The sequence below is a fragment of the Panthera pardus genome, unplaced genomic scaffold (assembly GCF_024362965.1).
Source record: "Panthera pardus isolate Hobbes unplaced genomic scaffold, ASM2436296v1 HiC_scaffold_24, whole genome shotgun sequence".
Taxonomy (NCBI): domain Eukaryota; kingdom Metazoa; phylum Chordata; class Mammalia; order Carnivora; family Felidae; genus Panthera; species Panthera pardus.
The window spans coordinates 114,114,437-114,141,938 of record NW_026526810.1 but is presented as its reverse complement, the minus strand read 5'-3'; the positions used below and the strand labels follow the sequence as shown (position 1 = coordinate 114,141,938).

At 51.1% G+C, this 27,502-nt stretch overlaps 2 protein-coding genes across 7 annotated transcripts; one reads left to right on the top strand and one right to left on the bottom strand.

The window, feature by feature from the left end:
* The first annotated feature begins 1,176 nt into the window (after positions 1–1,176).
* On the top strand, positions 1,177–15,443 carry ISM2 (isthmin 2). 6 transcript variants are annotated; one of them, XM_053889653.1, is made up of 6 exons: positions 1,177–1,977; positions 8,554–8,796; positions 10,074–10,317; positions 12,120–12,260; positions 12,513–12,596; positions 13,778–15,443. In XM_053889653.1, exons 1-6 carry the CDS (start codon positions 1,852–1,854, stop codon positions 14,293–14,295), a joined length of 1,356 nt encoding a protein of 451 aa, XP_053745628.1. In that variant the 5' UTR covers positions 1,177–1,851; the 3' UTR covers positions 14,296–15,443. The 6 variants fall into 6 exon arrangements, with proteins under 6 accessions (XP_053745628.1, XP_053745627.1, XP_053745631.1 ...); XM_053889651.1 differs by having other exon boundaries at positions 1,730–1,977; positions 10,074–10,449; XM_053889655.1 differs by lacking the exon at positions 1,177–1,977 and adding an exon at positions 6,315–7,822 and having other exon boundaries at positions 10,074–10,449.
* Positions 15,444–19,229: 3,786 nt separating this feature from the next.
* AHSA1 (activator of HSP90 ATPase activity 1) lies at positions 19,230–27,095 on the bottom strand. Its single transcript, XM_019427322.2, has 9 exons — positions 26,858–27,095; positions 25,316–25,506; positions 23,502–23,584; positions 22,988–23,105; positions 21,800–21,888; positions 20,861–20,989; positions 20,270–20,371; positions 19,738–19,789; positions 19,230–19,620 (listed from the first exon to the last, which is right to left on the bottom strand). Exons 1-9 carry the CDS (start codon positions 26,935–26,937, stop codon positions 19,448–19,450), a joined length of 1,017 nt encoding a protein of 338 aa, XP_019282867.1. The 5' UTR covers positions 26,938–27,095; the 3' UTR covers positions 19,230–19,447.
* Positions 27,096–27,502: the final 407 nt, after the last annotated feature.

The window sequence follows — 27,502 nt, the reverse complement described above, 5'->3', positions numbered from 1 at the left end:
CCCCACTTTTATAAATGACAAATTCACCAAGAGGTCAAAGAACTTGTCCAATAATATCAACTTCTTAGTAAATGGTAGAAGCCGGATTCAAACCTTGGTGGCCAACTCCAGACCCAGTGTAATCCCTGTGATGCACTACTATTCAAACCACTGCCTATCAACAATAGCCAAAATTGGAAGAGCCCAAATGTCCATCGATGGATGAATGGATAAAGAAGATGTGGTAAATATATACAATGGAGTATTACTCGGCAATCAAAAAGAATGAAATCTTGCCATTTGCAGCTACGTGGATGGAACTGGAGGGTATTATGCTAAGTGAAATTCGTCAGAGAAAGACAAAAATCATATGACTTCACTCATACGAGGACTTTAAGAGACAAAACAGATGAGCATAAGGGAAGGGAAACAAAAGTAATATAAAAACAGGGAGGGGGACAAAACAGAAGAGCCTCATAAATATGGAGAACAAACAGGGTTACTGGAGGGGTTGTGGGAGGAGGGATGGGCTAAATGGGTAAGGGGCACTAAGGAATCCACTCCTGAAATCATTGTTGCACTATATGCTAATTTGGGTGTAAATTAAAAAAAAAATTAAAAACAAAACAAAACAAAACAAAACACTGCAGAGCCCTAGCCTGTGCCGCTGGGGATTGGAATGGTTTCTCAGAACTGTGCCCGGGGCCCCTAAGTTTTTCACTTTGGCTAAACCCAGATCCCAAGATTTACCCCTATGGCATATTCCCTGGCCATCCTCCCAGCACCTCCAGGGATTTGCTATTCCTGCCCTGAAACCAGGCAGCCTTTGTGGTCCCTGCATAGGCATTCTTCCTAGTGTCTTCCCACAGCTCCTCACTGACCTGTCCAAACCGCTCTGCCCCCGCCCTGCATCACTATGCTCACATTCCCTCACAGCCCCCATCCAGGCCACTAAAATTGTCACTGCCCTTCAGGGTTCCTGATCTTTATCACGAGCTGTGGTTTTATTTCATGACCCGCATATGCTACACGTGAGGATCCCTGCACAAGAGTCTCGCTAGAGGGAGTGGGTGGTCCCATTGTTTTATCCGGGATAAAACTAGGTGACACCCAGTGGCCGGGCTAGATCTTCTGACCACTCCCTCAACGTGTCTAGCTGCTGTGCTCCTGGGGCTCTATCCTCACATCTGAATCTCAACTCTCTCTCGGTTTTTGTGCTCTGAGAACATCCTGAGGAAATCGGGTGCACAGTGGCAGGTGTTTTTCTGGGCTCCACCTCCAGCTGGGGAGCTCGGGGAGCCCTGGAGGAGTTACTTCCCGGCCTTCTTCCCTGAGCAAACCTACCTCGAGGCACAAACAAACATCTGCCCCAGGCCGGAGGGCTCTCACGCTGGGCTGCGGCGCGTTCCCCGCTCGCGGGGTCCTGGGGGTCCGTGTGTCCCCGCGCCGTCTGCGCGCCCGCGGGGAGGGCGACCCGCAGGAGTGGCAGTGCGGAGCCTGAGCGCGCCGTGCCGGCCGGTCGCGACGTCCCCCGAACAGGAATTCGCTCGGGGCTGCGACGGCACCAGCGGCGGGGACAGGGGGCGGGGAGGCGGCCAGATCAAAGGGAGCCGAGACTGTCCGGGCGCGTCGAGGAGCCGCCCCTCCGGGAAGGGCGGAGACATCCCGGGCGCTGACCCGAGAGCCGCGCGGTTCCCCCGCCCCGCGCGTCCCCGCGACCGCCGGTCTCCCCCACCTCCCGCCCCCGCCCCTCGCCCCCCGCGGCCGGCGCGCTCCCGCCCTTGGAGGAGGCGAGGCCCGGCGCAAACGGACGCGCGGGAGTGGCTCGGGAGGCGCGGAGGCTCGGCGCGGAGCAGCGCCGGCAGGGAGACGATGCCTCGACTGCCCGGCCGCGCGGGGCTCCTCCTCGGCGTGGTGCTGCTGGCGGCGCTGCTGGCCGCGGGCCGGGCGCTCCCCCTGAGGAAGCCGCGGCCCCGGAGCCCCACGAGGCTGGCGGAGGTGAGCGGCGGGGAGAGGGGTCGGCGCGGGGTCCGGGGCGCGAGCGGCGACCTCAGAGGGCGGGCGCGGGGCGGGGACCAGGTGCGGCGGACTCCTCCCCCCCCCCCCCCCAAGCCCCCACCCCGACCGCGTGGCTGGCCGGCCGGCCGAGGACAGACTGCGCTAGTGGGCAGAGGGCCGGGCGCGGACCTCCCCCCACACGCCCCGAACGGCCCGGCCTCTCCCACCTGCGGCCGCCTCGCCCTGAGCGAACCTCTCCTGAAACCCCCCTGTCCGGGGGGCGCGTTCCGAGAGGAGTCGGGAGGGTGGGAGGGGAACGCGACACTGCGCGGAGTTGCTGAGGTTCAACCCGCCGAATAACGGCCGGTGCAGCCTCAAATCAAACCTGCAAAAGATTGGAGTCCCTTTGGGTGTGAATTGAGACGAGATGAGGTAGTGAGTGGGGTCTTTCAACTTGCTGGAGAGTAATATCAGCCAGGGACCTTGATATTACTATGTAGTTGGAAGAGCAGAAGTCGCCAAGACGTGGCGGGGTGGGGGTGGGGGGCACTTTCTGGGTGGCCCGTGAGTGGGCTTTGGGGATGCGACCGAAAACAGAGGAGCGAGTCGGGGAAGAGTAGTTTAGACGCGAAGAGGAACCACGGTCTGTCGACACCTGTCTCCCTTCACCAGGGGTCCACAGTCCAGCCATCACTGCGTGGATTGTCCCCTTGGGGACAAAACCCTCCCGACTTGTTCCAAGGTTTGCGGGCTGGTGTGGTAGGGGGTCCTGGCTCCTTCCAGGCTCTGAGCTGTTCTAGGAGGAGGAGGCCAGAGTAGTTCTTTCCATTTTCCAGACGAAGGCACTGAGAGGCCCCGCCGGGTGCGTGCAGGAGACCGGTGGGTGAGCGGCACCAGAGCTTGGGCTGCTAGCAGTGCCCAGGCTGCTGAGGCCCTCCAGAGGCAGCGGGAAGCACCGCCTGCATTTGAGGTCTCTGTGGACTGGTGTTTTATCCACGTTTTTTTTTCAACGCTGCCTTTCTAAGGAGCCTTTTAGACATTTTTCCCCCCTAAGTGCCTCTCCCACTGAAATTGGGATATACCATTTCATGACTATACTGTTTATGTATCATGGCACTTGGGTATGTTACAAACCATTGTAATATCTAAGATTTTTTGCCTCCTGTTGAGACTACATCCTGTAGACCAGAGTTTCTCATCCTCCACAGTCCTGTCATTTGGGGTTGTATAATTCTTTGTTGTGCCTTGTGGGACATTTAACAGCATCCTTGGCCTTAACCTGTTAGGTGTTTGTAGCACCCACTGCCGGACAGAGCCAGACATTGCCCTGAGTTTCCTGACGGACACCCCTCTCCCCCACGGTTGCTGACAACCACTGCTGTAGACAAATCCAGAGGAAGTGAACATCCCCTGGCCAGTCCCACCTCCTAGGTGGAGGTGGCAGTGGTCATAAAGTTAATTGAATTGGCATTTTTTTCCTACTCATTTTGACATATTTTCTATTTTAGTACTTACTGCCTTGTATTGTGATTATTTTTGATATATTTGCCAGATCTTCCCCCGAGACCAGTCTAGAGGATAGGTTATTTCAGAGCCAAAGTCATACCCCCAGCTCCAGTATAGGGCCTGGTGGAACCCTCAAACATATGTTAAATTAGTGCCATGAATGAAAAACAGAGCTTAGAGCCCAGGACCTGGGGTTCTGGTCTCAGTGGGTCATTAACTCAGGTATGACTCACCTCAGATGATTTCCTGACATTTAAAATAAGGGGCTAAGTCATCTCTGTGATCCCATCCAGTTCAAATACTGCTTCAGAAGTCCATGTGATGTGTGTTAAAGCTGTTATGTAATCAAGGTGGTAGTTAAGACATTATGTTGACATAATGCAGACTGCTCTTCTAGGGCCTTAGGTGATATGTCAGAAATAAATGACAACTCCAGAGACTTTTATGACGAAGCTGAAGCACATATGGCCCCTCGGTGTTGTTCCCATGGGTGTTGGATGGGTGTTAGTCTCATTTTCCAGATGAAAAAAATCAAGGCACAGAGACATTAAGCCTGACTGAGACTGGGAGCCAGGTCTGTCATTTCAAGAGCTAGACCCGGGACCTCAGGGTCCATCTTTGTATGTCATGCCCCAGCCTGCTCATCGTAAGTCTTGAAAGGTCTTGAAATCATTGACATCGTGAACAAAATGTGCCACCCTCTCTCTGGTCAGGCCTGTTGCTGAGCATCAGTTTACTCCCACAGTCAAATGGGAATAAGAGAACCCATTCTGTCAGATGGCCTGCTGGGTGAGAAAGCACTGGACGTACACATGTGTGGCATTGTCGTTACAAGAGTTTGTTGGGTGAGGCGCCTGGGTGGCTCAGTCGGGTAAGCATCTGACTCTTGATTTTGGCTCAGGTCATGATCTCACAGTTCATGACTTTGAGCCTCGCATCGGGCTCTGCACTGACAGTGCGGAGCCTGCTTGAGATTCTGTCTCTCTCTTTGCCTTTCCCTCACTCATGCTCACTCTTTCTCTCTCTCTCCTCTCTCTGTACATTAAAAAGAGATTCAAACTCATAACATAGTTAAAAAAAAAACAACAACACAAGGGTTTGTTGGGCACTAGACAGGCAAAGAAAGAATGACAGAACTCTGCCTTGGGTGTCTTCTGTTCTGGTTAGGATCCAAACACCACCCGAACAGCCACAGTGCCTAGCATTTTGTGGTCCTTGTCTTGTTTTCCTTGTTTTAGGGACGAGGAAACAGACAGTGGGTCTAATAACTAAGCCTCGGGTCTGCAGCTAGTGAGTGGCTGTCTCTCAGGCAGAGCTAAGTTTGAAGCCGAGCCTCTATGTTATTACAACCTTGGACTTTATGTAAATCCCTTACCCTCTCTGAGCCTCCATAGCCTCATCATTAACATAGAGACAGTCACATTCACCCCTTGGGGTGCTAGTGTTCATTCAGTCACTCAGCAGTCATTTATTGAGCTCCTCCCGTGTACCAGGCACAGGATACTGTGTGAAGCAAACAGACAAAGTCCTACCTGCACTCTAGCTGGGGTGGCTGGGGTGACAGAAGGCACATCCAGGGCCTAGCTCAGGCCTGGTAGAGAAGATATGCTCAGACAGTACTCACGGGTCAGGGCTCAGGGGACTCTGCCCGTATCTCTGCCTTACTCCCTGTTGCCAGTGTCCAGTTGCTTGAGGGCTGTCACGGGCACGAGGGCCTGTTTTCAGCTGTACATGACCGATCTGAGGTGCCCGGGGAACAAATCCTCTCCTCCACCCAGAAGCCCGCAATCAGTGACTGGTGAGGTTTGCAGGTATGTAGCCCAGCTCCCTACTTCTGGGACCAGTAGGATTGAGTTCTACTTGTCCACCATGGTCACTAACTTGATGGAGCATTCTTTATTAGCTGCCTCCCACCCGTGACCCACTCCCCCACTCCCTGCTGGTGTCTCCTGGGATCACCTTCCAAAGGAATGCCCTTGAATTCTGGTGTCAGCATTGGCTTCTGAAGAAACCCAAACTAAGACCCATGGCCCCACTCCACTCCTGAGAGTTCTGGGGCCTGAAGCACAGAGCAGGGGCTCTAAGCAGCTCTAGAGAAGGGTGGCTGTGACGTGTGGCTGTGGTGGTTAGCCAGGATTTCCTATGGCCTAGAGGTTGGAGAGGGCTGGAAATGAATATTCTGAGCCCTGCTGGATGCTAGCTCTCTCCCATCATTGTTCTCATTTTACACATAAGGATGCTCACAGAGGTTCTGTCCCGTCAGGGTCCCACAGGTCAGAAACCAGACTATTCAGGGATTCAGATCTAAGCAGCCTGACTTTAGAGCAAGGTTTCTTTCCTTTTTTTTTTTTTTTTAAGTTTATTTATTTATTTAAGTAATCTCTACACTCAGCATTGGGGCTCAAACTCACAACCCCAAGATCAAGAGTCACATGCTCTACCAATTGAACCAGGCAGGCGCCCCCTAGAGCAGGGTTTCTTAATTGCAGCACTGTTTTTAAAAAAACTTAAAAAAAAAAATTTTTTTTTTAATGTTTATTTATTTTTGAGAGAGAGAGAGAGAGACACAGAGTGCAAGCAGGGGAGGGTCAGAGAGAGAGGGAGGCACAGAATCCAAAGCAGGTTCCAGGCTCTGAGCTGTCAGCACAGAGCCCGACGTGGGGCTTGAACCCATGAACCGTGAGATCATGACCTGAGCTGAAGTCGTCGGCACTTAACCAACTGAGCCACCCTGGCACACATAAAAAAAATTTTTTTTAAATTTATTTATTTTGAGGAGAGAGAGAAAGAGAGAGAGAGCGCGAGTATAAGTGGGGGAGGGGCAGAGAGAGAGAGAGAGGGAGAGAGAGGGAGAGACACGGAATCTGAAACAGGCTCCAGGCTCCGAGCTGTCAGCACAGAGCCCATCGCAGGGCTCTAACTCAGGAACAATGAGATCGTGACCTAGGCCGAAGTCCATGCTTGACCGGCTGAGCCACCCAGGTGCCCCTTGATTGCAGCACTGTTGACATTCTGGACTGGATGATTTTTGTGAGGGCTGTCCTATGTGTTGTAGGATCTCCCACATGGTGCCAGTAGAACCCCTCTCCAAGTGACAACCACAAATGTCTCCAGACATTGCCAAATGTTCTCAGATGAGAACCATTGCTTAACTACCCACTCACGAGGCAGTGATATCCACATCAGCCAGAAAGGCTGCAGACCCTAAACTCCTGCAGTCCTGAGGCTGCAGACAGAGGAGCTACTGAGCCAAGGCACCGGGACAGTTAGGGCTTTGGTGGCATAGTGAGTGGGAGCTGCCAGGAAAGCAGCATATGGGGATGTTCCAGGCCTCCAAGACTGGTCAGTGAAGGAGATGAGTTGTTCTTACTCATCTGTCCATCCTCTCTGCTTGTCTGGCCTGGCTGTTGAGACCAGAGCACTTTGACTCAGTAACAGATTCCAGGGCCAGGCTCAGATGGGCCATGGTGATTAGTGCAGGAGCCTTGGAACCAGGTGTTTGGGCAACACCGAAGGAGGGGGTTAAAGGGGAGAGGCCAAAGGTTCTGACTCTTTTTCAACCCAAGGAAAGAAAGTCATAGTGAGAAATTAGACTGAATAAGCCCCTGATTTGTGAAATAGACTCTCCACACTCTTGCCTGTAGTGTCAGAGCAAAACAGTTAAGGAGTGTGAGCTCTCAGGTGCCTGGCTGGCTCAGTTGGTAGAATGTGTGACTCGATCTCAGTGTTGTGGGTTCGAGTCCCACGTTGGATGTAGAGATTACTTAATAAAATCTTAAAGAGAGAGAGAGAGAGAGAGAGAGAGAGAATGGGCTCTGGACCCAGGCTGTCTGTTTCAAATCCTAGGCTCTGCCACTAAATGTCTGTGTGACCTGAGGCAAGTTACTTGCCCTCTCTGTGCTTTAGTTTCCATTGTCAAAATGGGGATGACAGCTAGCACCTACCTCTGAGGGTTGTTGGGAGAATGAAATGAATGATTAAGTGTTTAGAACAGTGCCTGGCACACACATGCTGTGGAAGTAATTGTTTGATAAATAAATTTCTGACAATCCTTCCAGGTAGGAATTATCCTCATTTTGCAGATCAAGTTGAATGAGCTAGTAAGAGGCAGAGCTAGGATTTGAACCCAAGCTGATCTGACTGTCCAGACCTGTGTTTTTTCACATGGCTTTAGGTATGAGATGGGAAGTGGGGTCAAGGCTGTGGCCTGGGTGGGGCATGCTTTACATCATAAGGCAGCTCTGGACAGTGCCCCCTCTGTCCTGTTGTAGAGACCTGAGCAATGGCTGTAGCCTGGAAGTAGGTGGATGGCCACCCCAGTGTCCCACTGTCTGAGCAGGTGAGGGCTGTTGCTGGAGTCAGAGACAACCAGGGTCTTTCACTTACTATCTGAGCCGAGGCAGGGACTGTCACGGTGTGGACCCCATGGGCACTGGCTGGTGGAGGGAATTACCTGGCAGACAGACAGCTGCGACGGCACCCGAACTAGGAAAAGGCGCTGGGTCCCAGACGGGCAGGAGGAGGAAGGTAGCAGTGGTCAGAGATGCTAAGGAACACAGCCCTCACGTGGACAGCTTGGGAGGGTCAGTGACAGGGGAGCCTGCTGGGGGAAGGCCCAGGTCTGCCACTACCCTCCTTGTCAGCCTTTCTGGGCCTTCCTGCCCTGACTTGTGAGACCCGCCATCTGTTCCTGGGCAAGAGCCCTGGGGGATTCTGAGGCATGTGGTCTGTGAACTGCATTTGGAAACACTGCCTTAAACAACATGCTTCCCTCTATGGACCTCAGTTTCTTCATCTGTAAAATGAGGAGGTTGGCTTATGTTTCCTCCACGTGTAGAAACCTGATTTAGCCCCCCTGTTATGCCTCACGTTGGCACCATTTGTCCAAGCACTCTGTGCACATGGCCTCATTTACTCTCTGAGGCGTTAAAACACGTATGTTTGGATCCATGGTCACAGGGTGAATTTGTGGCCTGGTCAGACCCCAAGACTCCTGCATTGCCTACTTTGGGTCCATTTGGGGTAAGCCCTGACCCCAATCACCCCCTCCTCCCCTTCTCTCTCCTTCAGGTCTCAGCCTCCCCAGATCCCAGCTCTCCTAGGGAAGAGGAGAGGACCCCCCTGCTCCCCAGAACCCGCCTCCAGGCAGGGCCACGCCAACATAGGCGCCGGGCTCTCAGTGAGCCAGCAGCCCTGAGCCTGGACAAGGCGTCCATGCCAAGGACCCTGGAGGACACTCCCTTGCTGCTGGAGCTGCAGAAGCTGCCAGGATTGGCCAACACAGACTTGACTGCCCCAAACCCCAATATCCAGGTGAGAGCTACAGGAGGGCATAGGCCCAGTGGACACCTAGAGAGGAACTGGGCTGACCAGCTCCATCCTGAGGTCAGGCGTCCCCATCCTGTATTCCTTGGAGGGCGGGGGTTCTTTTGGGGGTCACAGAGTAGTGGGGGCTGCTCCTCTACTTCCCAGCTGCGGGCCGAGCAGGGCATGTGGCCCTCTGAGCCTGTGTTTTCCAGTCCATAGCAAAGGAGAAACAGCACCAGCCTGGTAGGGCTGTCATGAAGACCCAAGGAGTGGGGAAGCTTTGTGAATGGCAGGGCCTTCTAGGGAAATGGGGAAGGGGCGACTTGTGGCCCCTACCCAGACCCAACCCTTCCTGCAGGGTTGGTTGTGTGCAGAATGGGGTGGGCTCGTGGTAGGGGGCTGCCCGCCAGAGGGGCTTTATGGAGCCAGTGGGATTCCAGTTTACATTCTCCACTGCCAGTCCTCAATCCCTGATGATAAGAGTTCTGCATTTTGTGCAGCACCTACAGTTTGCAAAACACTTTCATCAAAAGAGAAAAGGCAAGGAGGAAGTGTAGAAACTAACATTCTAAAATTGTTTAAAAGTTTGTGTGTATGCGTGTGCGCGTGCGTGCATGTGTAAAACCTGGAAGTTTAATTATCAAAATGTTATTTGTCAGAGATGGAGTGGGGGTGATTTTAATTTTTTTCATTATATTTTGCTGGTTTTCCCCCAAATTGTGTTCAGCGATCTCGTATTATTTTATAATAGCCAAAAACAATGTTTCAAAGTTCACTTTCATGTAAATGATTTCATGTTACTTATTTCCCGTCCACAATGTGGTGAATGAGAGCCCCCCCACCCCCGCCCCACCCAGGGCTGCTGTGGGACTTTGCTCTCTTTGCTATCATTTTCCAGCCCTACAGCGAGACCCAAGGCTGTTAGTGGCCCCTAATTCTGGGCAGCCTGCAGCAGAGTTCACAGCCAGCTTCTCTTAAACTAGTGGGTCTCTACCCTTGGCACATGTTAGAGCCACCATGCCTAGCCCCACCTCAGATAATTAAATTCATGTCTAGGGTTAGGTCAAGGAGTCTGGAATATCCAGGGGATTCTGATGCACAGCCAAGTCTTAAATTGTGACCCCGTGTGCCCTGGGAAGCCAGGAAGGTTGGCCAAGAGAATGAGCCGGTTTGGAGGAAAGGTTGGTCCTCTGCCCCTGCCCCCACACTTGTCATCTCTCCTCTCCTTGGAGCCTTGCTCTGAGCACTCCTTCACTGGCCGGCCTGTGTCTGACCCTCTGCAGGTGACCATCGAGGTGGTGGAGGATCCCCAGGCCGAGGTGGAGATGGACCTATTGGCTGAGCCCAGCAGTCGCTGGCCCCAGGGTGCCTCTAGCTGGCTGTCCGCCAAGGAGCTCTTCTGGCCCCTATTCTGGAGCTACCTGGAGGGCGAGGAGGGGAGGACCAATCTCAAGGGCAGAGCCCCAGGGGAAGAAGAGGAGGAGGAAGAAGTGGAGGAGGAGGATTACCCTGCAGAGTATAGTGAGAGTGAGGACCAGGAGGACAACGAGGAGGAAGAGGAGGAGGAGGAGGAGCCTGGGTTCAGTGGGACCACAGGCAGCTGGGAGCAGGGCTGGCTGGCCCCTGGGGACTGGGCCTTCAAGGAGCCAGACGGCTATGGTGAGCATCCCCACCTTGGCATCCCCGGCTGCTGCTTCTGGAAGTTCTGAGAGTAACTGGGGCTAAAGGGAGGCCTGAGAGCTTCACCGAGCAGGGGCAGCTATGAAGGCCAGAAGCTTAGGCCTGTACAAACACCATCATCTGCTAAATAGCAACATTAGCTATTAATGTTAATAACATAGCTTGCAAAATCTGTTTTTCCCCCAAACATTTGACCTTCACAACAGCCCTGAGACCCCCTAAGCAAATCGACGTTTGTTAATTTTATATATATTCATAGCTGTCACTTTCCAACAAATTGGGAAATATGATAAACCGCACCACTCATAAGTGACCTCATTTTCAGACTGTGTGGGCTTGAATCCTGGCTCTGCTGCTTACCCGCTGAGTGACCTTGGGCAAGTTACTTAATCTCTCTATGCCTAATTTACTTCCTCTCTAAAATGGAGAATGGCACAACCCTTAACTACATAAGATTGGGCGTAGAGGGTATTGAGTTAATACATTTAAAGTGCCAGCATGTAGTAAACTAATTATTGGCTATTTTTATTATTTTTATTAGAAAACAACGTAGCACAGACTATCAGAAAATACCACCTAACATCTGGCCAGCTCCCATGACAGCCATTCTTGTTGTCGTTCAGGTTTTCCTGGGTACAGATGTGTTTCATGGACAGTTACAGCCATTCTCCCTAGAGCCCTGGTATTTCATCCTTGGACAGCGGTGCCATCATTAAGACTAAGGCATAGCAGGCTTTCCCTGGTTCACCAAAATGATGTAAATTGACAGTTTTCATGCCTTTCAGCTTTTCTTCCATTAATTTTCCTTAAACTCTTGGTGCCCACCTGCTCTGGCATGCCTGGGAAGTGAGGAGAGAGCTGGGTATGTCAGTACTTTGGGGGTTCCACAGAGCCCCCTGGGTCCTCAGACCTGCAACAGCCAGAGGTCTGAGGGTGCAGTCATGGTGTATTTCAGGTTCCTCAGACCAGGTCTTGGTCCCTATCATGGAAAGTCAGGACTTTCCTTAATGTCCCCAGTGCTGGGGAAGTGTTGTCAGCCTTGGTTTTAATTGACATAAAAATTATAGGTCAGAGGAGCGCCTGGGTGGCTCAGTTGGTTGAACGTCTGACTTCGTCTCAGGTGATGATCTCTCGGTTTGTGAGTTCGAGCCCTGCATCGGGCTTGCTGCTGTCAGTGCAGAGCCCACTTCGGATCCTCTGTCCACCCCCCCTTCTCTGTCCATCCCCTGCTCTCTCTCTCTCTCTCTCTCTCTCTCTCTCTCTCAAAAATAAATAAACATTAAAAAATTACAAAAAAAAACCCCTCTAGGTCAGAGACATAGGGGGACTTGCCCAGGGTCACATTGACAGTGGTCAGGTAGCTTCCAGCCCCAGATATCTTTTTCTCATCGCTGTGTTGGCACAGAGTGGGTGGCTGGGATTGTTGCTGTGTCTGTAGAGCCACCTGATGATTTACATGGGTGTCTACCATGCAAGGGTCCCCGGCTGAGGGACAGGTGGGGGCTGAAGTCCAGCCCGTGCTTCGTCCGCTAGGCTGGGAGCCCTGGCACGGATGGCACCCTCCTGAGGAAGGGGTACCCTTAGCTAATCTGCACCAATGCGCCCTGTGGGCTGTGCTCACTCACCCCTGGCTCCCTGCCTTGACCCAGACTATGAGCTTCAAGAGGAGTGGAGCCCCTGGTCTCCCTGCAGTGGGAGCTGCGGCAGCGGCAGCCAGAGGAGGACTCGGCCCTGCGGCTACGCCTGCACTGCCACCGAGTCCCGTGCCTGCGACCTGCCCCTTTGTCCTGGTGAGACGAACCCCAGCTCCTACACAGGCAGAGGCTTACACTCTGGGCTTGGCCCCCTGGGAATGTGGGCCTTGTTTGAGGGTGGGGCCTGGAGAAGGGATGCAGGAAGCTTATAGACACGGTGGTTCTGCCTCGTCCCAGGCCTAGTCCAGATGCTGTGGGCACCGAGAGCCTAGTGAGGGCTGGGCTTCCCCACTGGGAGCACAGAGGTGCCCTGGGGCCCCACCAGCCTGGCCTCCTCTCTTCCCAAAGGCACCGAGGACAAGGACCCCTCGGGCTTCCCCGGTGAGGGGTGGCCGCCCCTGGCCCACAGTGCTACGGACATGCTCAGCCCAGGTCAGTGGGGAGCTAGGCCCTGCTCCTGGGGGCTTGGGGAGAACCTCTCTCGGGAGGGTGGAGCATCACTGCACAGGAGGAATCTCACCCCCATCCACTGAGGCAGAGTACATGTTCCAGCTGGAAGATTAGTCTCCCCAGCAAAGAGGCCCTGTCATTTCTGAGTCCCTGTCATTTCTAGCCAGGCCATTGGCCTTTCCCAACCTGATATTCCTGCTGGGAAGACCGTCCTGATGGGAGCCACTGAGCTTGGAGATCCATCTGGTGGGGCATATTCTCCCTGGCTGTGGGAAGGGATGGGGACATTCTGGCTTCCACTCCCGGGTGCTCTTGGAGGCTCCTGGGTAGGCTCTGTGTGGGAAGGGGTGCTGTCAGAAACAGTTTAGGGGCCAGAATTCCAGGACTGCTCCTTCCAGCAGTTTGGAGCAGACGGTACTTTCACTGGGACATTCTGCATCCCTGTCTCTTGGTGTCACTTGCCCCTCACAAAGAGGTAGGCAGCTGCCAACAGGCCCCCTTGCTCAATATGGGGACCTATGCTCAATACTGTGAAGCTCCCTCAGCTGGCGTGGTGGGCCTGGCACCGTGCAGGACAGGGGTTCCCAGAAGACTAAGGCCCAGGATCTGCCTTCAAAGAGCTCGGGTGTTAGGGGGAGAGACACACACGACCAACTTGAGCACGATGCTGCAGAGTGTGCCCTAAAGTTCTGGAGCGAGGAGGAAAGAGCCATTCCTTCTGCGTGGCCAGAGTCAGTGGCCACATTCCCAAGGTAGAGAGAAGGGAGGAAGACAGCATAGATGGAGGGGGTCACAGCGGGCAGAGGTGAGAGTGGGCCGACACGCTTTCTTACCAGTTGCTTAAAACAGCGGTTCCTGTGCCCAACCACCCCAGCTCCTTCCCCAAGACCCCAGATCTCCCCCACCATCCAGCACATAAAGGGACAGCACCTGGCACTTCAGACAGCCTCCAGGCTCCTCCTCCAGCCCCTTGGCCAACATCCATTCTGAGCCGTAGCCTCTGGCTCCATGTTTCCTGGGTGGTTGTGTGGTAGCCCTTATCTGGCAACAGAGGAGGCCAAGCTGGGCTGCACTCAGCTCCGCTGCGGGGCCTTCTCCAGGCATTGGCCCTTGATCATCCCCCACCCCACCGCGGGGCTGACTGGCTCCCCTCCCCTCTGCAGATGTGGATAGCTGTGAGAAGTGGCTGAACTGCAAGAGTGACTTCCTAGCCAAGTACCTGAGTCAGGTGCTGCAGGACCTGCCCAGCTGCCCATGTGCATACCCGCTGGAGGCCGTGTACAGCGCGGTAAGCCTGCAGGATGAGCACCGGGGCCGAAGCTTCCAGTGGAGGGATGCCAGCGGGCCTCGAGAGCACCTGGACGTGTACCAGCCCACGGCGCGCTTCTGCCTGCGCTCACTGCTGTCCGTGGAGAGCAGCACCCTGGCCGCCCAGCACTGCTGCTACGATGCGGGCAGCCGGCTGCTGACTCGGGGCAAGGGCGCCGGTGCGCCTGACCTCATCAGCACCGACTTCTCACCTGAGTTGCACTTCAAGGTGGACACGCTGCCCTGGATCCTCTGTAAGGGGGACTGGAGCCGCTACCACGCTGTGCGGCCTCCCAACAATGGCCGGGCCTGCGCCGACAACCCTCCCGAGGAGGAGTACCTGGCCCAGTTGCAGGAGGCCAAGCAGTACTAACCAGGGGGCTGCTGTTCTGGAGAAGATTTCCCCTGCACACCCCTCACCCTGCCTCTGCCCAGACCCCGTGAGGCCGGCCGGCCTGGTGCCACGGGCCCTCTGCTTGTGAACCCAAGGCAGGTCAGCACCCCAGGTGTCGGTGTGGGGCTGGGGACAAGGTCGAGGGGTGTAGGGCCCAGGCTGAGGGAGGGAGCTCAGCCCCCAAGGTCTCTGGGTGATGGGGGAGGGGGGAAGTGTGTGTCTGTGGGGGCTGCCCTCTCCTGCCCCCCTGGGAGGTGCTGTCCCAGCCTGGCCACTCATTTTCCTCCCTCTCCCTCTGAGCTGGGCTCTTCCACCCTGGCTCTGGGCACACGTCGTGATTCCCAGGGCCTGTGGTGCCACAGCTGCATTTTGTCAGGCTGACAGCCAGCCTAGCAGCCAGCCCTCTTTATCTCTGGTTGGTTGCGGGAGGCCCTCTTGCCCCACCCCTGCTGGGAGCCACCACAGACCCACACCGGGGCCCTAACAGGTTCTCCTCAACTCCGAGCTGCTTTTCAGTGGACACTACTTTGGTTAGGGCTGAAGTCAACCCGTGGGGCCCAGCGTGGACAGACAGGCTGAGGTGGCTGAGACAGGGCCGGCTCCTGGCTGGGAATGGGTCAACCAATTCAGGTCCCTTTCTTTGTCCAGCAATCTCTGCTCTGTCCAGGTTGTAGGGATGTGCAGAACTGGATGGCACTGCCCTGAATGGACACAGCTGCCAGGTCTGGGTGGGCTCAGAACAGCTCAGGAGGATGTGCACCATGGTGAGCTGGTACACCAGTTCTCGGCTCGGGGTTGGCGGCAGGGAAGCCCAGATTTGGGCAGTTTCTGTGGTGTTTGTAAAGGCTCCCGCCATGGCCCACTTGATGCTCCCGAGGTGATGTCATTGAATGCACTGAGCTCAGAGCTGGGAAGAGATGCACATAATTGGCTCACCTAGCAAACCTGGTGCTTCTTCCCTGCCCTCCTCACCCCCAAAATCTTACTTCCTTGCCTTGTGTGGGGTTGAAGGGCTGAAGTCCCCACCATCCTGTTCACAAAAGCTCCAAAAGGTGGGAACTTCAGCCCCTAGACAGCCGCCCTGAAGCTCTTTGTGATCCTCAGCAATAAAGCACTTTATTTTCAAATTCTGTCTGATGAAGAATTTGGAGCCTCACCAGAGGTGTAGGGAGCCCTGTGTACAGCCCAATCCAAGCCCCCACGGTCGTGTTTGTGACTCCTTAACCTAGCCGGGCAGGCAGAGCTCCTGGGATACAGAGTTTAGATGTAGATGTGAGTTATCCCTACTCATACTTGTACAGGGTTTCCTAGGAGGTACGGACCTCAGAGCACATTTACTAGTTCTTGGGGAACAGGAAGACTTCCAAGGCAGAGGTCAATTAGCATGCACTCCAGAGGAAGTGGCCCTATTTCCCCAAGTACCTTGCTGCAAGTTTGGGCAGAGTTGCCCAAAGGACTACCCCTATAAGATGACAGAAGTGGACCTGTACCCTGCCTTGGTTGCTACCCTTAACAGACACTGCACTGTCACTACTGGCATCTGGGGAAGGACAGAGACACATCGGGAAGTAGGATGAGGCAAGGTATGTCCAGAGCCACCACCTGGAGACGCTCAGAGAACCAGATGTTTCCATAACGATCACACCTAGAGGTAAGTTTATTAGTCTGGTCCTGGGCCACAGTCTAAAAATACTCTGGTGCAACTAAAATATTACAGGGCCAGAGAGGGCAGGATCTCGTCACCAGATGGGATCCAAGTTCCCTCCCATTCTCTTGTCTGGGAAAATCAACATGATTAGTACAGGCATAATTTAATTATCTGTTAGCAGAAACTTTGTGTGTGTGTGTATGTGTGTGTGTGTGTGTGTGTGTGTGTGTGTGTGTGTATTTATTTTGAGACAGAGAACACTAGTGGAGAAGGGGCAGAGAGAGGAAGAGAATCCCAAGCAGGCTCCACACTGCCAGCGCAGAGCCCCGACTTGGGGCTCAATCTCACAAATCGTGAGATTATGACCTGAGCTGAAATCAAGAGTCAGACGCTTAACTGACTAAGCCATTCAGGTGCCCCGGCAGAAACTTTTTTTTTATAAGATAAAAATATCCTAGAGTCCTTTTTCACAGGAATCTGCTAATTCTCCTCCTTTCTAATATAACACCTTAACACTTGAACACACTGTCTAAATTTAATCTATACCTAGTGGTTGTCTATTACCCAAAAACTGAGTTTAGCCAGCCACATTTTTGATCTGTAAGTGACATGGGAAATTGCTACCATCTCAGACCACAGATGACAGAAGATAAAGGCGGTTTGGAAAGGAGTCTTGAAGAGGTTGGAGAGCAGGTCAGCTATAAAATGGTGTTTATTCAAACTCTACAAAGGAGAAAGAGGCACTGTGCAGGTGACTTTGGGCTCAGGGAATAGGTGTGTATGAGGAGAAACAGTGATGGAGAGGTCACTGATCCTGTTAAAGGGAGGATTTTAGGAGCGGCCAGGACCAGAATCAGGTGGGGGCCCTCCCCCGTTTGGGTCCAGTGTTAGTGAGGTAACTGTCTTGCCTAGCTGTTCTTACTTTTCCAAACACCAGCCCTCGTGGCTGCACACCCAGCACGAACACCACTATTTCCAGTTTAGCTGCCCGTCATCAGGATGGCTTGCCCAATTTGTCTCCATCTGGTGTACCTCATAAAGGGTCCTAGGCTAGGCAAGACTGGTCAGATCGAATTCTTACTAGGGTTTAAAGCAACATGGTACGTCCCTTCCAGATCCTGCTGACTTCCTTTGTTGGAAGATAGAATGTTTCAGAGCCTTTGTCCTATTGTTCATGAGAAGGTCCCAGATGTGTTTCTTTGGCTCCTCCATTACAATTAGATTTTAACAGGTGGGGGTGCTTCTCAAAATGTGTCCTGACATCAGTATCACCTGGGGTATTTATGAAAATGTAAGTTCATGGGCCACACCCCACACCAAGTAAGAATCTTTTAGGGGTGGAGTCCACATTTTCTGAATTTAACAGATTCCCCCAGATGATTCTTAGGTGAATCCTTGGCCTATGATTTGCAATTTAGCCAGTTAACTAGCTTTTCAAAATATTCTTGCTCAAGGGAGAACATTTGGGCCCTTGAGTCTGGAAGTCAGTAGGTACCATTACCTATGCTTCTATATTCGTCATCTCTAATGCTCTCATAAGGTACCTGTTATAACCATTATACAGGTAGGAAAATTTGCCCCATTTGTTAGAAGTGGTATGATTCAACCCAAGTCCAACCAAGTGCACAGTTTTGTATTTAGCTCGATCTGCGTTTTAGGCTCAAAAATGCTAGCAGCAAGGGGCACCTGGGTGGCTCAGTCGGGTAAGCATCCAACCCTTGATCTCAGCTCGGGTCTTGATCTCAGGGTTGTGAGTTCAAGCACCATATTTGGCACCACGCTAGGCATGGAGCCTACTTAAAATGCTAGCAGTAAAATGGCAGTGGTAAAAATGGAAACAGCCATCATTAGTACTGGGGATGTCAACTGTTACTGAGCAGGTCACAGGACAGTTAATTTGCCTGGTGCTTTGGTTTTTTTAAGGTATTTATAATCTCTACTTCAGATTTCTTTTAAAGAACTCTAGAATTGGTTAACTCTCCAGCCAGGCATGAAAGGGCTCCTATTTTGTCACTGGTCTCTGTGTGAGGAAGAGGAGTCTGTTAGGAAGGGTCCCTAGATTTGATTCAAGCTACAGTCCAGGTTCTCTATCAAAAGACTTCTTTTTGGACCCCCAAGAGGCAGATCTAATGCCAAATTAGATGCTAATTAGTTTAGTCCACCATTCCTTTAGTAATTCAAGCCAAAAGTGGCTCTTGGGGGCCTAAATTATCCAGATCAGTACTGGTCTTTTGCTTTAACTACAATGTTTTGGCCAAGTCACCTTGGTAGGATTAGCCTGCAGGCCTCACTGCCACCTAATAAAACAAGCAAAAATAGATGAAGGAAATAGCTGTGCCTGCAGGAGGTAGCATGTCTGGATTAGAAGGCCCTGACTCACACTGGGACACAGGGCACCAGGGCAGGGCTTGTGCGGGAAAGCGGCCCTCCCTGTTCAGGTAGTTACTTCTGCCACGTGGTGGCCTGAACTCCAGTTGAACATACCCCCGCCCTGTGGTCAGTGCTCAGTGCTCAGTAAACTTGTTTAACGGAACCAGGTACTTAAAAAATACTTGACCAGGATATTCCTATCTTCCTCTTTCTGGGAGTACTAAGAGGCCTGGCATTTTTTTACTCCAGGAGGGATGCCTAACACACTAGAAATACAGCAGCCTCTTTAAGCAGATGAACCCAGCAACAGGGCAGTAGACATAGTGGTTTAGACTGGAGCACTGGCTCTGCAAGTTCCAGTCCTTCTCAACTCTTGCAAAGTATCAGCTGTAGGATCTGGGAGGTTACTGAAGGAAAGCAAGACTTAGATTTTTCTAAGACAGAAATGCAGGTAGTAGCTTTTTCATAAGGCTATTATGGGGGTTAAATGAGCTAATGCAAGGGGGCTACTTAGTCTCCAGTACATAGAACTGCTCAGTAAGCAGAAGCTCTGAACCTGAGGTCCACAGTGCCCCCTGCCAAGGGCAGGGGATCTTCCCATGTATCAAACCAGCACCTGGTGCTCGTCTCTTGAGAAGAGGCCACACAGAGAGGCAAGCCTAGGGTGCAGTTTCTTGGCACTGTTTACCCCCGAGAACCCCGCCTTGTCTTCTCCCAGTGAGGGGAGCAGCTCTGTGCCAGTCTGCAGAGAGGAGACTAGCTCAGGAATGCGGTGAGGTGGTTTCTTTCCTGCCTAATTACCTGCCCTTACCCAGAATGGTTTTCCCTTTAATTCAGTGTCTTCAAGGGAACTCATTAATACCAGCCACCCAAGCAACACAGGTTTCCAGATATGCACGTTTTTTAAATTACGTTTATTTAGCGTATGTACACATAAAAGAGAAATCACCCTCTGATCCCACCCAGCAGAAAACATGCACAAACCCAAGATATACGTGGAGGGAAGGGGCCCCAGCCCCAAGTTAGTGGTTGGGATGGTGCAATCCTGTGAGTCCCAAGCCCCAGTCAGGAGAGGGCTGGACCGAAGCACTGGGCAGCCCCTTGCTGCCAGCCCTAAAATAAGCGTGCGCCGTAGCCAAAGGTCTGTTTGATGCCCTCAAAGTAGTACCGCTGCCAACCCTGCCGCGTCCTCTCTTCCTCGGGGGCAGGGATGCCTCTGCCTTCCATGCACAGCTCAGTCTCTCCATTCTTGTCTATGAAGGTCAAGGTGATGGTGGCAAAATGCCCTGGGGAGAGGCAGAGGGGAGGGGGGTTTAAGATCCAGGGTTTCCGTCAGGGTTGGAGACTAAGGGGGAAAGAAAGAGTTCTGGGGGTAATGGCACTAAGCAACTATGCATACTTACCTTCTGGCCAAGATTTAAACCTCCACTTCATCACAATAAGTTTCTCAGGGACCTAAAATAACCAGAGAGATCAGTGTGTACCGTAGACTCCAATGCGCCAGATCCTGGCTGGGACCAGCTGTCTGTCTTTCGTTGGGCCTACGGTCTGTGCAATTCTACACCTCGGGGGCACAAAGTGGACCGTGGAGTTGGTAGCATCTGCACCAACACAGGCTACGGCCTCTCCTCTCACTCCCAAGTCCAGTCCGGTCAACTGTGCCCAGGTGACAGTTCAGCGCTACAAATGGAAAGTTCCAGCCGCCAATATACATGACATCTCTTCCATGTTTGATTTCTTCAGGAAGAACTAATTTAACTCTGAGGAGAAAAATTCTAGGAAAGCAAGAGAATTCAACTGCAACATTCTTTTGAAAATAAAAAAATGAGGTTTTACTAACCAGAGAGATTGAATTTTGCCTACAGAGCTGGAAAAAGGAATGTTTTTCTTCTGACCTGAGACTATATCCTGGGTCTGGGGCTAGCAGGCACTCACCAGATCAGTGAATTCCCCAGAGACGTTGCCATCTACCAGGTGAAACTTCCCACCTTTGTCTGCTTCTAACATTGCAGGAGCATGGGTAAAGGCCTGAACGAGCTGTGGGGGAAAAAAAAAAAAAGAAAAAGAGGTAGGGAAGATGTCCCTCTCAGTGGGACCTAGGGACAAACGCCAGGTGATGCCTGCACACCTTAGCTCTCATTTCCAAAGGCACCACTCTGTCCAATGACTGGCTTCTGTTATGTCCCACTACAAAGGGACAGCCACTGCTCAGGGCTTTGACCTGAGTAACTCTTTGTAAATCCATGACGCCAATACTTCAGATCCATTCACTTTTCCAACAAGAATGCTTCCAGTGGTGCCCACTTAAACCACCCCAAAACACTATACGGGAGGACAGAGAGCAAGTCCACTTTGAGGAGTAGAGTGAACACAGAAGGGTTTTTTCTTTGTCGCTACTTGTACGAGGAAATCCTCATGGCACCACTTTTTAGTACCTGCTCTGCATGCAGAGGGGATGTGCCTACAACATCCCAAGTCACCTGAGCAGCAAATGCCCGGAGGCCTGACGGACAAGATTATACTTACCTCTTGGGTGGTAAAGACTCTATACAGCTCCTCTGGTGATGTCAGGAAGGTTTCTCTAAGGGTGATCTTACAAGTGGGGATTTTGACACCAACAGGTCTGGCCTGGGTTTTTGAAGGAGCAGACTTAGCCTGTGGAAGCGGCAGCGAGAAAGGTTTAGAGGGTGGGAAGCCTCCATTGACGTGGCTTCCAGGACAGGCCTGTCACTCATTCTCACAAACTTCTTCGCCTCCAGTGCTAATTGTTCCAGGAGGCTGGATGGACGTTTCAGTCATTAGGGGAACCTTCCCAGAATGTTCTCAGTTCCCACCGAAAACAACACTCCCAGTGGAGGACAGATCCTCACTGGAAACCCCACTGACCAAAGGACCTGGCAAACCACTGGGCATTTCTGAAGCACTCAGTGTAATTCTCCAGGAAAAATTCTGTGCTCAAAGAGCTGGAAGCAGCCACCTCCCCTCGGGAATCTCCGTCACTGTGCTGGCAGAAGGGCAGCGGGGCTGCAAACCAAGTGCTGAGCCTGAACTGTACAAGTTCTAGCTCCACAAAAACTAGCTGCTCACCCTGCAAATGTGGTGAAATTGATCAATTTCCTAATAGGTGAATGTCGTGATCTAAGCCCAGTACCTTCGTGACCCCTCTAGTGTCAAAGTACGAAATATCAACACCCCACTTAGAAAGAATACTGAAAACATAGATAGCTGAAGACCATCCTGTGTTCACAACCTAACTGGTGTTAAATGCAATCAGGAGAAACTCTGAAGCCCCTGCTGGCTTCCATTTGCTCTAGGGGTTTGTTATAAATGATTAAAACCCAGTGAAAGAGGGACAAACAACTACACACTGTGGACTCTGTAAAAAGCACCATGGGCAGATCACAGGCTGCTGTGGCTTGGAGGTTAGGGTCAGAGAAAGAGCACATGGAAATACCACTTATTTACCTTGCGCTCCTCAGTTTTCAGTGCTGGCTGCCCGGCTGGGTCTACTGACTCTCCATTCATTGTAGGCAAGATCATGCCCTGCGTGAACTCTGAAAAAATAAAATCCCCACTCCTGGAAGTTATTTCTTAGTAGCTGAGATGTGGGGCTTCTTTAGAGTTTGACAAACATGGACGTCTTACCCCCAAATGAAGTAATGACAAAGAAAGAAAGAGTCTACTTACTTTAGGTCTTTACCTTTGCACTATGCCAAACAGGTATCTGAGTGTATGCTACAGAACACAGAATGTTAACTAGGATGATTCTAAATCTCGCTCCATTAGAAGCAACACAACTTGTTAAATGTACATGAGGTCTCCTATGGATGGTAGCCAGCGAATGTAGTGGCACTTTCAAGGAATTCAAGAGCAGGGCAAGATACCCACAGATGCATACTTAGTCCCCCTTCTCCACTCTGCCTTACCTCAGTAGAATAGCCACGCCTAGTGCACCAGAGCACTCGTTCTCACCAGAAGAGGTATCACCTCGTATGCTGGTGCTCTTTGACAGTCATTTTATGTACTCCCAACACCAAGATCAGAACACACTGGCAGAACTGGAATTCTAGGGGAGAGCTGAGCTGACCGCTATCCTAATGACCCCCTAAGTGTCCCTGGAGAATGCATGTCAAAGATAGTCCAGGACTGTGCTCAAGCAGTCCAGGGATGCCAAGTCTTTAGATCGCACCGTTCAACAGAAATGTAATGACAGCCTCAAATATAATCTTAAGTTTTCTAGTAGCCACAGTAAAGTGTTAAAACAGAGAAGTGAAATTAGTTTTAGTAACACATTTAACCCAATACATCCAAACTATCGTATCAATATAAAAAGCTATTAGTAATTTCACATTCCTCTTCCGGTACCAAGTTTTTAAAACCCACCGTGTTTTCTACTCACGGCACAGCTCGACTTGGGACTATCTGCATTTCAAGTGCTCAACAGTCAATATATCAGATAATCCATCTCTATATCTTTCCCTTATTCAGAGTTTATAGATTGATTTGATTTTGAGGTGAAATAAGCCCCCTCCCCCACAAATCTTTTACCCATCTGGCAAAGAAAGGACTGTCAGGACCCTTAATCAGAGTCTGATGGTCGGGGGTGGGAGGGAACTACCTCCTCAAGGCATACGTTAACTACTCAAGGGATACCTGTTTTGAGGGTGCTGATGTAAATTCCCATTGCTTCTCTTAGGAGTTTCACCCCTTCTTCCTTCATTAAGGCCACGAGATTTGTGTCAGGCTCATCTTTGGCAAGGCTCACACTAATCTGAGTGAAAGATCAGAAGTAGGTGGTAAATAACTTGAGGGGCACCCACGACATGGAATGTGGGTGCTGAGCAATCAGATAGCTGCTGACATTTCCAAAGGAAACGTGTGAGGGTTGGGGTATTTTTCCAATCCCCATGAGTGTTCCTTCTTGCATTCTGCCAAAGCCAAGGTGGCTAACATTAGAACCCAAGTTACTAGCTAAAGCGGAGTAATTAAACACGCACAAGCTGTGCTGGAAGCTCTCAATGGCACCACAGACCTAGGAAATCATCTACAAACTGAGGTTCTGAATGCTTGGGCCAGGCCTGGGCTTTAATCTTGAACGGGAAGTCATTTTTCTCATCTGAGAATAGAGAATGTGGAAGACTCAGATGAGGAATTAGGAAGCACAAACCTCTACTTCATCCACACTGTTTTCATCAGACAAATTGGGGATCTCCACATGTCCCTTGTACTGTACTCCAGACTTAGAGGTACCTGTCAAAAGCAATGCAACATCATTAGTCTCCCCCTTTGCAGGAAAAGGCTGCTCTAGAGTCCTAGCTACTCTTCTGCTTGCACTTTTTTTTTGCTTGCACTTCTTTTGAACTACTGAACTGACCCTCTTTATTCTGAGATAAAGCCAGACGCAACCAACCCTCCCCGCTTCTCCCCTGGAAGAAATGTCTTTCCTCATTAGATCTGTTGAGGCCAACTGCGTTATTACTGTATGGGACTAAGAGCCGTGTGGATGTGGCACTGGCAGGAATTCTGCCAGGGAGAACTTAGGTCAACAATCAATGCGGTCAGTTCTGCTAGAATGCTTGTTTTGAAAATACAAATTTATTCCGATGTGACTGACATATTAGTGGTCGATCTGATCACAGCATGAATTTCACATCTGCTAACACAGGATTTCTTTCACGAGAAACACTAGGTGAACACACACCCACACAAAACCACACCCAGCTGAAATGAGCTGCACAGGAATACACAAAACACACACATCTCAAACATTTATCTGCCAGCAGCCTCAGTTCCCCATGTGCTATGAGCCACGCCACCCACACTGGTGTTACAACTTCTGATTTCAGCTGACCCTCCTTCCACCAATCGACAATAACCCACATGCTGCAACCCTTCTGATGCCCACTTTCACAAGTGAACTTCAGGTCTTTTTCAAGGTAAAGCACCATGTTTACTGTATTATTTACGTACTTCTTCCCATATAACATGTGTGGACTGTGCTATCAATTTTTATGTTCCTAAATTTTAAAAATGTGTCACCAATGAAGGTTTTTGGGTGTTGTGTCGTGTCCCTAACCCTATCCTCCCCATAAGCCCTGTGGTTTTGGTTGAGCAATTTTGCACAGTATGGGGATTTTTAGGAACACACGGGTCACGTTACAGCAGAACTGACTGTATTTCAAAATGAACCAACAAGATGATTATTGATCTTCACTTCTCCTGACCTCAGTTTCTCAATCTATAAAAAAAGGACTGGGCAAGATGATACCCAAGGTTCCTTTCAGACTACTATAATTTTTTAAAAAAAAGTCACGAACAGATAGATCTACTCTTCTCCTCTTTTTTACCATTTACTTGAAAAATGCTCATCGAGGCACAAATCTAATGTATGCTTTGCCCCACACATGTATTCCTTTAGCTTTAGTGCCTTTTAAAATTGTCAGGACCATCCAGCTAGGGCACATACATGGCTCCAATTCTTTGCCAGTACCACCACAGAAGGGACACAAAAACTGGAGGATAAAACCACCCCAAATTATAGTCACACAGAAACTTCGTTAGCAGGGTAGCCTAAACTGGTAGATTCACACTGGAGAAAGTAAAAAAAAAAAAAAAAAAAAAAATCAAGACCAAAAAAACCCTCCCCTTCCCACCTTTAAGTCAATCATCCAAGAGACAAAAGTTAGCTAGTCTGAGGAAACGTTACCTGACATAAAATGTCCTAACATATCATGTGGCCCAAAGATTCAGTGGCCCAGCTGCTTCACTGGTGGCGGCTTATGAGGCCCACAGAGAGGAAATGCATTTAGTGTCCCACAGCAGCAGAGAAATTTTGGCACCCAATACTGATTTCTATAAAAGTAAAGCAGCCCTGTGTCCCCTGAAGAGTTCCTAACCTTCCCAAAACTGTTCTCCCCGGCTCCTTAATAGGTCAACCAAAATGCAGTTAGCCTTTGTTCTAATGGCCCAGCACAGACTTACCTGTCCAGTTTAGTTTGATGCTCCATTCATAAAAGAAGATAAGTTTGCCTTTGCGATTGTTAATGGATGCCTCTCCATCAAGCTTATTCACTTCTGTCACCTCACACTTGCCTTCCTCATTTTGCACCCGCACTGCCAGGAACAGCGTTTTCAGCTTATCCGTGGACCAGTTTGAAGCATCCCTCTCTGTCCTGCAAAACAGAAATAAAACTATGGACTAGCAGCCAAATGGAAGACACACTGCTTGCTCTGTGCGGGAGAATCCAAGGCTAAAAGAGACCTGACAAATACTCTGAAAAGACCAGTCCCACTCCCGTACATCCACAAACATGTTATCCTCTTTTAGGAAGATAAGGAGTCCCATACTGTCAAGAAAGATAACTGCTGTGTGGAATGGTTACAAATCAAATGGAAAATTATACTTTCCTTTCTCAGCATGATGGTGCTAAAGTCAGTATTTGACACTTGAACATGGCGCCCCCGTTTGACCAAATGGAAAACTGTGACCATCTTGCTGAGGTCAGGAGCCTAAGAGTGGGCCCTAGAATGCAGTATTTAGCTAATAAGTCCGGTAAGTAAGAAAGCAATAATCTTGACCTCATTAGCACAGTGTTCTGACCTGTCAAATTCAGGCTGTGCTATAAATTCCCTACACATTCTGTGTCCTCTAAACGTCTAGGAAAACAATGTTAAATCCAGGGCTTCAAACCAAATTAGATCAAAGCACTATGTATGTTAAAAGGAGAGGAGATAGGTTGAAATATAGAGAAGAAAAATCACTATCTGCCTCCCAACATACTAACTAGCAGAGAACCCAGCAGCAAAAAGGGCTGCAACGAAGTAAAAATGAAAGCAACGGGAACAAAGTTCAGTGGAGTTAAAAGATAAAAAAATAGTACTTTTAGGACATTTCATAAATGAGAGTAAGCTTTTAAAAGTGGTTAAGTTATAAAACCGTGATTGCCCGGCAACCGGGGTAGTCCTGGGAGTTACAACACAACCAAATGAATAGTTCCGGGTGAGAGGCCATGGCATCTTCAGCATCACTGTGCTCTGAGCACCCACCGAACACGTTCCAAACCTTTGTCCTCTGTACTGAGGCAGTGGTTCTCTACGACTGACTCTGAATCTCACCCGTAAGCCGCAAAATAAGAATTCCAGCCCACTAGCCCCGAGCCTAACACAGCGATCTCCCAACACAATCCACGCCGATTTGGGTCTCACGGACTCCTCCGGCCACGTGTGGGAAGCATGTCCTTGCTAAGGCTGGATGCATCGGCCACGGGGGTTATGTTCTAGTATCTCTGAAACCCCTCCTCTGGGCGCAGCCCTCCACGTCGCCCTCTTGCCCTCTAAACACTGAAACAGAGGCAGGTGGTGGTGTGGAGAGACCTGGGACTACGGACCCCTGCCACAGGAAGAACCCACCCCCACCTCCGGGCAGGGCTGTACCGGTCCTAGTTTTGTTCCGCCCGAGGTTCCAGGGACCCGCAACCCTGGCCGGGCCGTAGCGTTCCCGCGGCCTGGCCCGCTGGCCCTCACCAGTGCCAGTTGTTGACGTTGGTGGCGTCCGCCCGCTCCTCCACGATCCAGCGTGGGTCGCCCTCACCCCACTTGGCCATCAGCTTTCCTGTCGCGCCGCCACCAGCTTCCGAGCAGCCACAGCCACAGCCTCAGGACTGCCTGGTCCCAGCCGCCCGGCAGCGCCTGGAAACTACTAGAAGCGGCCGCAGAACCTCCTGGCTTGCTTTTCCCTCCACCCCCCGCCCCTCCCCGCCTGAACTTCCGGCTCCTCCTCGCTTCCACCGGGTACTTCCGTTCCACCTCCTCGGACTTCAGTTTATGTGTGTTCTAGAGTTCCTTCAAGCTCCTTTGGGCTATCCCTAAATGGGCCGGAAAAGCAACCGCTCACGCGACCATTTATCACCCTTAAGGCCACAAAGAACACGTCTCATTGTTTCCCTAGTCTCTGCATTGGCCTTGCTGAGCCTCATGGGAATTGTAGTCTTGTTTAGTAACCCGCTGGATAACCGCGGAAGGTCGCGCTAAAAGTAAAGGAAACTACTTAGGCACGGAGCGCCAGAAGTTCTGGGAGTTGTAGTCAAGAAGCCCTGTGGCACCTCCGGACAGCGCTTAAAGGTAAAGGCGGGAAAACTACAACTTCCAGCATGCTCTGCGGCCTCTTGC

Excerpts from the sequence above, each read along its gene's own strand:
- AHSA1 (XM_019427322.2), bottom strand. The coding sequence starts at position 26,937 with ATGGCCAAGTGGGGTGAGGGCGACCCACGCTGGATCGTGGAGGAGCGG. Across the intron at positions 23,585-25,315 it reads CATCAAACTAAACTGGACAG|GTACCTCTAAGTCTGGAGTA; the intron begins GTAAGTCTGTGC and ends TGCTTTTGACAG. Across the intron at positions 19,790-20,269 it reads CTGGGGAATTCACTGATCTG|GTCCCTGAGAAACTTATTGT; the intron begins GTGAGTGCCTGC and ends TGGTTATTTTAG.
- ISM2 (XM_053889651.1), top strand. The coding sequence starts at position 1,852 with ATGCCTCGACTGCCCGGCCGCGCGGGGCTCCTCCTCGGCGTGGTGCTG. Across the intron at positions 1,978-8,553 it reads GCCCCACGAGGCTGGCGGAG|GTCTCAGCCTCCCCAGATCC; the intron begins GTGAGCGGCGGG and ends TCTCTCCTTCAG. Across the intron at positions 10,450-12,119 it reads CAAGGAGCCAGACGGCTATG|ACTATGAGCTTCAAGAGGAG; the intron begins GTGAGCATCCCC and ends GCCTTGACCCAG.